The following is a 10,955-nucleotide window of genomic DNA, read 5'->3' as shown; positions in this document are numbered from 1 at the left end:
ATCAATTTTTCCATTTCCACATGTTGGAACTGCGCATTTAATTTCAGTTTTTCCATTGTATGAAAGAGACATTGGCTTAGTACCATAAGCACAATTACATGACTCAGTACACTGTGTATCATTAACACCTGAAGACAAATCACAATCTTCATTAGCATCAACAACACCATTACCACATTCTGTACATCCATCGTCTTTAAAAACAAATCCAGGTTTACATTCACATCTACCAGAATAAGCAGAACAAATTCCATTTTCACCACAACTTAAAGGACAAGTAGTGTTAACTGTTAAAAGTACTTCTGCAGAATACTCTTCATTTATTCCAAGAAACAAGTAATAAGTATTGTCTTCAGATAAAGTAACAACCATTTTAGCTAATTTAGAATTAGTTCCACATCCATCTGAACGTGACTTAACACATTCAACAGAATCAGGTGATTCACAATTAATTGATCCTGCTTCAGCAGTAGAAGTATCAGTCTTAGTTTGTAGAAGATCTAAAGAAACGTCATAATTTTCTGATTGACAAGTAGAAATAACAATTGTTTGTTCAGCACCTTTAATTCTAAACCAAAATCCTTTAATAAGATCTTTAGAACAAATAGAACGAGAGTTAAGAGTATGTTCTAAATTAACTATCCTTGAATATCCATCACCAGCAATATCATTCCAATCAATGTCATAATAATTATTAGAACAGGGGTGTTTAACTTTAGTAAAGAAAATTTGAAATTTAGTCATTGGAGATGATGCATATTTTTTATGAACAAAGATATATTGAGTTGAGTCAGCATTCATCCAAGTAACAACCCTGGGAGATAAAATGTATTCACTTAATCCTCCATTTCTATATAAACAATTAACTTTGTCTCTCAGATTTGTACCACTAATACAATCTTCTTGAATTATAATTCCAAATTCACTTCCTTCTTTTTGTTCTTGAAGTTGAGCAAGAACTAAATCATCTCTATTATACTGTTTATCAATTGCAATGGAAATATATGTATTTTCTTGTCCAGCTGGTAATGTTACTTTTAAGTATTGTCCATAAGTATATGGTTTAGTTGGATGTACATAACGAGTACATCTATTGATATATAATTGTTCAGGAGCTGCTGGAACAATCTCTTTTTTAATTTGTTTCATAGCACTTGTAAATTCTAATTTAATTTCGTACTGAGAGGTATCACTGGAACTAGTGAACACATCACCACATCCTTTTACTTTGTCAATTTGAACTTCTTTGCATTTTCCTTCACCATACCACATGTATGTATCATTACACCCTTGACAATCAGCAGTATATCCTAAACTTTCGTCACATACTTCACATATATCTGGGGCAAGACAACCGGTAACACACGCGTCTCCATACATACAAGAAATAATACAATGTCCCTTTCCATCAGGGTTGTATCCTTCTATACATAAACAGTCATTTCCACACCCAGCAGTGCTATCACATTCTTCATTGTAAGAATCCCATCTGCCATCTCCACAAACTATTTCTCTGTTGAATTCTGTTTCATTGACATCAACAGCATAGGTAAACAAAAAAAGAAGAGGTCTATTGTATTAGTGATTAAAATGTTTTAAAATAAGTGAAGTAACTGACAAACAAAAGAACCATTTAAAATTTTTTAGACCCTTCTTTTGTTTAAAAATTAAATGTTTTTAATTAGACTATTTTGATAATATAGAAACATTCATTGCTTTGATTTTAATTTTTTTCTAGCAATTCTTTGTTTCAATTCCTTACTTATTTTTATTATTGGTTTCTATCGTTCTCTTCTTTTTTAATTAAAAACAGTAATTTTATTTTTATCTTATGTAATAAAAGAACCAAAAAAAAATTTTTTTATTTTAGTAATTATTAAATGATTTTCACTTTTTTTGATTGACTTTTCAAATCATTATTAACGTATTTCTTTAGTGATAAGAACGAACTAAAAAGGGTATGACAACAATGTGGTTATTTCTTTTATAATATATAAAACAAAAGAGAAGAATCTAAAATATACAAGTAAGATCAAGTTTAATAATTTTTAATAACCTCTTTTTGAATTTAAATAATAAGAAATTGCAATTAAATACTTTGGTACATTTATTGTTAGTTAAGTTTTAGAAAACAATATCCTAAGAGATGGGGTATAGTCTCACTCCATCCTTAAATTTCATAAGTGAACAATAATTTATTAAAATAAATACTATATAGGTGTAATATAAATTGAGGAGAAATACAAATTAATTCGTTTGCAGATTTTTTATAAAAACATCAACAATTTGATTGGCGTTATACCTTTCTTTTGGATTTTGATTCCAGCAATGTTCAATCAGATCAAAGAGCCAATCATCAATGATATCTTCTTTTCTTGGTCGTTTTCCTTCACTTATAAAATCTGCAATTTCCCATGGATATTTAAATTGTTCTTTTGGGAAAGGATTTCTCCAAATTGATACTTCATACATTGTAATAGCAAATGAATAAATATCAGAAGGTAATTTGTAATGTTCTTTTTTCAATACTTCTGGTGCCATGTACATTGGTGTTCCAACTCCTTTAGTAAATGTCATATTTGTCATTAACATATTAATATTTCTTGATGCCCCAAAGTCTGTTAATTTACAATTAACTTGTATATTATTTTCTAGCGACACAACAAGGAAATTATCTGGTTTAATGTCTCGATGCAAGATTCCATTTTGATGAAGATATTGAATTCCATGAGCTGCATCAGAAAGCAATTTAGTGATCATATTATTTTCAATTCTTTTTGAGTGTTTATGCATTAAATCACTTAATGACCCATACTTAGCAAATTCAGTTACCATACATATTTTATTAGGAATAAATACAGCTCCATAGAAATGAATGACATATTCATTTCTAAATTTGTCTAACATATTCACTTCTTTCTCAAATTCTTCCATTTGTTTTTCTTCATTAAGAGATATTTTCATTTTCTTAATTGCTACTTCATTTCCTCTAAAGTTTCCAAGATATACTATTCCAAATGACCCTTCTCCTAATTTCTTTTCTTCCTTAAGTTCTTCATAATCAAGTCGTGTTGTTAATTCTGTTTTAAAGGAAATACCAATACGCGATTCATATTGTTTTCCTTTCTTCATATCTAATCCTAAAAGAACAAGAGAATCATCTATTGTTGTTGTACATAATGGCTTAATGAATATACTAAATTCAACTGCTTTTCCTTTATCGATAGTAATTAGTGAAGGGTCACTTCTTATATAATATTTGTCAATATTCGTTTTAGTAGTAATTTGAACTTTTAGTGTATGAGATTTTTTATTTCCAATACATAATAAATCCCTTGACTCTTCTCCAACTGGAATGGTGTCACTCATTCTATCAATAGTAAATGTAAGTTCTTTTTTATTAACACATAACCCACTTTCTTTATCTACATCTTCAAATAACATATTACAACGGCTCATGTCAAATTCACAAATCTTCTCCTCTCTTTCTTTTTTCTTTCTTCTTGTTTGAATAATAAATATGAGAAAAATGACAACCAATACTATAATAATTATGACTGCTAAACACCCTGCTATTGGAACACAAATAAGAATCAAATTACTGACTGTAGTTTCACACCCTGAACCATCTTTATTTGGCTCATACCATCCTTTACATGATGTACATTTTGAGTTAGATGATGAAAGGCAATTTGGAATATCTAAATAATTTTTACACTGACCATCAGATAATACAAAGCCTTCATTACATTCAGTACAATGATTTGCTGAATTAGTGCATTGGAAACAACTCTCACTACACTTATAACATTTTTTATAAGTTAATGACAAATATGTACCTTTCTCACATGCCACACAACCATCATATTCTGAGGCAGTACAATTTTTTAATGTGTCATTGGACAAACACTTTGACGTTTCTATATCAAAATAATAACCTCCAGTAAAGTTACAAGAAAGGCAATTGAAGGCATTTTGATTACATGTCAGGCATGACTCATGACATTCAGCACAATTCTTATATGTTTGATAAAAGCCATCTTTGCATATTGCACAACCAGATGCATCCGGGAAAAATGTTAAACAACTTTCTACCAAAGAACCAAGTGATTCACAAGTATTATTTTTTGTCAATTTATATCCAAAATTACATGTTGTACAGTTGGTTGTATTTCCATAACAGGTAGCACAATTTATATCACAGGGCTGACATACATTATCTTGGTCTAAAAACTTCCCTTCTTCACACCTCAAACAACCAGTAGTTGTTGTGGCTGTGCAAAAATTAAAGTTTGGACTTGCATTACATACCCAAGACCCAGCATCATTTTTTATCAAATTAAATCCTTCTAAACATTCTTTACATTTTCCTTCAACAACAAACCCACAATTTTCTTCAGTAATAGTAACACAACTTCCATTCTCATCTAATTTTTTTCGTTCAACACATTTTTCACATGTTGTCGTTGTTGATGAAATAATGGCACAATCGTCTTGGGCTTTCTTGCATAATCCATCATTTGTTTTATAGTAACCAGAAGAACATATAAGACATATTGTTGATATAGAAGAAGGAATACAACTGTCACAATTAGGCTGACACATAGTACATTTGTTTTTATTCAAATAATACTTTTTTTCACAAGAGGAACAAGTAACACCTTTAAATTGAGTACAATGACTATCGCTAGAACAAATTGGAATAATACTATTTCCATCTATATCTCCAGAAGAAGAACTACAATTAAGACATTTAGTTCCTTCTAATGTTGAGGGTAAAACACAACTTCCACATGTCTCATTACAAATATTGCATTGAGGCACATTCTCACTATTCATGTAATATCCATCATTACACTTCCAACACTTTCCTCTCCACTCAAACAAACAACTGGATGTTTCTTTTTTATAAGAAGGCATAGTCGATGATTCGTAATAACCTACTCCTTCACCTAAAGTTTGATTAAAAAAAGATAATGAGGTAGTTCTTGTAAATGCATCACAAATACCACTTGGAGAAATAGAAGCTAAGCAATTATCACAACCAACTTCGTCTTCACTGTCATGTTGGATACAATACTCTTCATTAGAATATAATGTACATTTTCCTGATCTTAAAACGTAATGCTGTTCACATTTAAGACAATTTGTATTTGAGATATAAATTGTACAATGTTCTGGAGCTTCTACACACTCATTTGGTCGAATTACTTTCCCATTGCAAGGCTTACATTCTTTTCCATCACTAGTTAAATAAAATCCATCATTGCATATAAAACATTCTGTATTTGACCTACAGAAACTACAGTTCGAAATATAATGGGTACATTGGATACATTTAGTACTATCTTCATTTATAATTGTTCCACTAGGACATGTAATACATTCACCATTTTGTAATACAGTGTTTTTAGAGCACAAGGTACATGTACTTGGTCCAGAACAAGTGACACAGTCATTGATATTACATTGAACACATGTCTTTGCATCTAAATAATATCCTGGTGAACATTCCATGCATTCAGTTGAGGTGGTTGAACATTTTACACATCCTTTAATAACAGTTCCACATGACCCACATCCCTTTTTTGTATTAGGTGTATATGAAGATTCACAGTTCAAACATTTGGTATCATCACATGAAAGACAATTGTCACCACAATTATGACACGTACCTGAAGACAAATAATATCTTTCTGAACATTCATTACATACTATTGTATTATTTGTTTTATTACAATCAGTGCATGAATCACCACATGGATTACATACATTTTCATTGAGATAATACCCAGTATTACATTCTGAACAAATATTGGAAGAACAAACTTTACAATTAGTGATATTACTACAACCAACACAAGACCCATTAATTAAAGAAAATCCATCGCTACAGTTAGAACATGTATTTAGAGTAGAATCGCATTTCGAACATCCTACAGACATACAACTAACACAACTACCATTGATATTCAAAAATTCTGATGCACACATAGAACAAGATGAAGACTCACATTTGACACAATTAGAAGAACATTTTAAACATTGAGAAGAGTGAAGATAATATCCATCAACACATTCTGTGCATATTGTACTTGATGAAGGATCACATTTAGAACACCCAACAAAATCAGTACCATCATTACAATTAATACACTTTCCATCAGAAATACGGAACTTATCTGAATTGCATTTATTACATCTCCCATTAGAATCACAAGTTTCACAATTTTCAATATTATGACAAGAGTCACATGTATTAGTTGTTGTATTTAAATATACATTCTTTGATGTTTCACAACCAAGACATTTCCTTTCACTAGAACAAACAGCACAATTATCAGTTAGTTTGGAACATGGAAGACATTGTGACATATTAGGGTAATAGTATTCATTTTTACATGAATTACAAATTAATTCTGATGGAGAGCATGTATCACAATTAGGAATGGCTGTAGAACATAAAGTACAAACTGAATTTAATAACGTATAACCTTCTTTACAAACAGAACATTTATTTGTAGTTGAACTACATGACTCACAATTAGGATCTATTTGATAACACGTCTTACATGTTTTACCAATTAGGAAGAATCCACTAACACACCTGTTGCATGCCTTTTCTGTTTGACTACAGTCACTACAACCAGATAATGAATCACATGATAAACAATGAATTTGAGACGCTGGATAATTATCTGAATTGCAACTAAGACATGAAGTTGAATTACAAGTAGAGCAATTTTGGTATTTAGAAGAACAAAGAGTGCATCGTCCTGACTCTAATATATACGAATTACTCACACACTTAGTACATAGTCCAGTTGTTGTACATTGGTTATCTTGACACCCATCAATGGTACTACATCCTTTGCATGTAATTCCATCTAAATAATATCCTGTGTTACATTCAGAACACTCATTCTCTGATGAACATAAAGCACATGAATTTGGACATTTAACACATTGTTGGCTATTTGATAGATAATATCCATTCTCACACATAGAACATTTATTACTTGATGAGTCACACAACTTACAATGAGGTAAAACAGAACAAGGTTGACACATTCCATTATCAATTGTCATACCACTACCACATAAGCTGCATGATGTAATATTACATGCATAACACTTACCATTTCCATTGAAAGTACTACAAGACTGACAAAGAGAAGATGAAGTTAAATAATAACCATCAGCACATTCAACACAATTATTTTCAGTACTTCTTTTACAGTTTTTTGTTGATGCAGCAACACAATTATTATTTTCTAAAATATAAGAATCTAAACAAGTGTCACATGTATTAGACTTATATACCTTACAATTTGGTATTGTGATACATTGATTATTTTCTAAATATCCAGATGAACAACTTGAACACTCTTTAACAATAAGTTGTTTTGATGTTGTTTGAGTCATACAACTTGAACACCCAACAATATCAGAACACTTTGAACAACTAACACCATTTGGATAAAAACCATCCTCACAGACTGAACAAACAGTAGACCCATATAACACTTTTGATGCCTTACATTTTTCGTCAACATATTCTAGTCGTGTACAATAACTTCCATTCTTTATATACCCTGTCATACAATCCCAACACTGATAATTACCATATCCTCGGCAGTGGGCATCACTAGCGCTAATACAAAATCCCTCCTCCACTTTAATAGCACCTATCCAACAATCAACAGATTCTAAACAATACTTATTATTAACGAGCCGATACTTACTTTCACAAGAAGTACACAAACCGTTTTCTGCTGTTTTACAATGTGTAGCATTTAAACTAACACACTCTCTGTCACCATTAAATATTGTGTTATTTGCGCATTTATAACAAACACCTTCATTTGAACAAAGTCCATCCTCACAGTTTGGTGGACATTCTAAAAATGAGACTTTGTTAAAAAGAATTTTTAAAACTAAACCAAGAAAGTAACAAACCGACACACGTATTACCACTAAGATAATACCCATCATCACATAAACCACAACTAATGTACCAGGGATTATCAGGTGAATTGCATTTTTTACAATGAGGAAAATAGTCGCCACAAGCCTTACAAACACCATCAATCAACTTATAATTATACTTACAATTCTCGCAATAAGAAGAACCCCAACGACAGGAGGTACATTCTTCAGGACCTAATTTAATCAATAAAATGTCATTTGTATTTAAAAAGAGAACAAACATTTTGTTGTTTGAGAGAGTGATGTTACAACAAAAACGAATAGTAGCATAAAGGTTAATAAGTTTAAAAAAAAAAGAATTTTTAACTAAAATAATAAGTAATTCTAAAAATAAGTATTTTTTAGTGTTATTACTAATTTAATAAAAAAATATTAATTAAACTATATTAATATAGAATTTTATGATAATTCTAACAATTAAAAACCAACTTCTCTTAATTTTATTAATTGAAAATACTCAATCAATTATCTTTTTTTATTTCTCTTGTTTTTTTTGTTTAGTTTCATTTTCTTTTTGGTCAGGTTTTTCTGCACGTAATTGAATTGGTCTTCTGGTTATTATTGAGTCAATTCCTTGAGAAGCAAGATAAATACCCATTACAGAAAAAATATAAGGTAGGCCACCTTCTCCTTGACCATCTTCTCCATAAATACATCTAACATTACGACGAATATTTTCTTTATATAATGCTGATTTAAATTCAGTTGCTAATTTACTTTTTTTTACTCTTTCAATATTTTTTATTTGAATTTGGGTTGAATCAAATAACCCATAACCTCCAAGAACACAAAATACTTTCTTTTGAAATTCTAGTCCTATTTTACATGCCTCAACTGCAAACTTTTGGTTTTCTATTCCTATTAGAATGATGTCATTTGAAGAAATATATGTTTTCATTAACATTGAATCATATGGTTTATTAATTAATGTAATTTTTGCTTCAGGATTAATCAATAATAATTGTTCTTGTTCATTCTTTTGATCAACAGTGAATGCATGTAATGAGAGTGAAATATCATTGTTCATTTCTGGATAATATAGAGTTAAATTAATTACCCCTGCTCGAATTAAATATTCACTTGTATAAGACAAAGATGGATGATTACCAATAATCAAAAACCTTTTAGTTTGAATAACCTTATAATTGTCTTCTCCAACTAATAATTTAGTACGAATATCCCAAGTATCAGTATTATTTTGCATTTATTAAATTTTAACAATTTATAGTTTTATCTTGAAACCAAAAATAAATTAAAAATTTATTAAAGCTTATTATTAAAATTATCTGTGCTTAATTTTTACTTCCGCTTCATATTTAGAAGATAGAAGTGATTGTGGTAATTCAATAGTTATATTTAATATTCCTTCAGGATTCATTTTGATTAACAAATCAACTCTATCTCCTTTATGACACTTATCCATAATATCAACGCACACACTTCCAATAAATTTACTTGGAATTGGAATACTTGTATCTCTATATAAATCAAGTTGAATAGTTTTCTGATTTTCGTTAGGTACCACAAATTCAAATTTGTTTTTACATGGTAATTTACTTTGTTGAGGAATAATTGTTTGAACTGTTCTAATTCCAAGTAATTGATTATATGTTGCAATTCCAACTGAATAAGTAGCAACTTCTGTACTAGATAAATTAATCGGAAATTCTGCACTTTTAAGTGCAGCCCCTCTTGAAACTGAAAATAATGGATGGTCAGAAACAATTGGTTTTACACCAGTACTTTGTTGAATCATTTGAGAAATGAATGGAATAGAAGAAGTACCACCTACCATAAGAATTTCATTAATTGGAACATTTGCCTTATCAATAACTGCAATTAATTCATTAACAGCTTCTTTAAAAAGAGGGGAACAAATTTTTTCAAATTCTTCACGAGAAATGGTAAATTCAACTTCACTAGCATCTTCATCAGATTGTGGTAATGTGAAGGTATACGAATTTTGAGAAGAAAGAACAATTTTACATTTTTCACACTCAACTTTGAGTTTAGACTTTCCAATCTTAGACTGGAGGAAATCAATTTCTTCATCAATGTCATCTAGTTCATAGATGCCTTCTTCTATTTCTGAAATTACGTGTTTTGCAATTAATTCATCTATATCACTACCACCATTATTCATGAGACCGCCATGAACTAAAACATTAAAATTGTGTTTATTTGTCTTGTTGTCAAGAACGTATTGAATAACACTAATATCTAATGTCCCTCCTCCATAATCAAATACAACAAAATTACCATCTTTTTTTTGGTTTTTAAAATCACCATATCCAAAGTCAATTGCAGCTGCTGTTGACTCATTTAGTACTTCTAAGTTGTCAAGTGAAAAATCGTCAAATAAGTGTTTAATTGCTTCTCTTTCATTTTCACCAAAAGAAAGTGGAACAGTAACAACAACATTTTCAAGACTAATTTGATTAGTTTTTAAGTCATCTATAGCTGCCTTTAATAATTTAGAATATATTTCTATTGGAGACATAATTTTTCCTACATCCATTTGAATACCAATGGATGAGTCATCCATCTTAACTGCCTTATATGGAACTCTTTTAATATCTTTTTCAATAACTTTATCATCAAATAATTTTCCAATAAATCTCTTAAATTCATAAGCAACTGTTACTCCTTTTTTAGATAATGCTCGTTTAGCTTCATCACCATATAACTCTTTTTTTGTTTTAGCATTATATCCATAGAATGTTGGATAATAACATTTCCCTGTACTAAACTTTGCATTTTCAACTATTCTATTATTAACTTTAAAATATGCAACTTCAATTGTACAACTTCCTAAATCAATTCCAGTATATGAGGAGTCTGTCATTATTAAATGAAATACAAGTTATCTTGTTTAAATAAGAGTGTTTTTATAAACGTCATTTTAATTTTTAATAATATATTATTGTTTCAATTTAATTAAAAATAATATTTATAATAATAAAAAT

At 29.8% G+C, this 10,955-nt stretch overlaps 4 protein-coding genes across 4 annotated transcripts in view; all 4 read right to left on the bottom strand.

Annotated features, from left to right (window-relative positions):
* ENU1_148590 (protein tyrosine kinase domain containing protein) overlaps nucleotides 1–1,272 on the bottom strand; it is a gene marked incomplete at both ends in the record, with an annotated part of 2,255 nt that extends 983 nt beyond the window's left edge. The window contains one exon of the mRNA XM_008860550.1: nucleotides 104–1,272. Within this exon, the coding sequence (XP_008858772.1) occupies nucleotides 104–1,272 (1,169 nt within the window). The remainder of the gene's footprint in view (nucleotides 1–103) is intronic.
* Nucleotides 1,273–2,247: 975 nt separating this feature from the next.
* ENU1_148580 (tyrosine kinase, putative) lies at nucleotides 2,248–7,992 on the bottom strand (the record flags this gene model as incomplete). The annotated part of the gene is made up of 1 exon (XM_008860549.1): nucleotides 2,248–7,992. The coding sequence occupies one exon, from the start codon at nucleotides 7,990–7,992 to the stop codon at nucleotides 2,248–2,250; it is 5,745 nt and encodes a 1,914-aa protein (XP_008858771.1).
* Nucleotides 7,993–8,464: 472 nt separating this feature from the next.
* ENU1_148570 (hypothetical protein) lies at nucleotides 8,465–9,193 on the bottom strand (the record flags this gene model as incomplete). The annotated part of the gene is made up of 1 exon (XM_008860548.1): nucleotides 8,465–9,193. One exon carries the CDS (start codon nucleotides 9,191–9,193, stop codon nucleotides 8,465–8,467), a length of 729 nt encoding a protein of 242 aa, XP_008858770.1.
* A 78-nt stretch (nucleotides 9,194–9,271) lies between these two features.
* On the bottom strand, nucleotides 9,272–10,834 carry ENU1_148560 (heat shock protein 70, putative; the record flags this gene model as incomplete). Its single annotated transcript, XM_008860547.1, has 1 exon — nucleotides 9,272–10,834. One exon carries the CDS (start codon nucleotides 10,832–10,834, stop codon nucleotides 9,272–9,274), a length of 1,563 nt encoding a protein of 520 aa, XP_008858769.1.
* Between the last annotated feature and the right edge of the window lie 121 nt (nucleotides 10,835–10,955).

Source organism: Entamoeba nuttalli, assembly GCF_000257125.1.
Source record: "Entamoeba nuttalli P19 unplaced genomic scaffold asmbl_6151, whole genome shotgun sequence".
NCBI classification, from domain to species: Eukaryota; Evosea; order Mastigamoebida; family Endamoebidae; genus Entamoeba; species Entamoeba nuttalli.
Note: the sequence above shows the minus strand (reverse complement) of the source record. Positions and strands in the feature narration are given on the sequence as shown.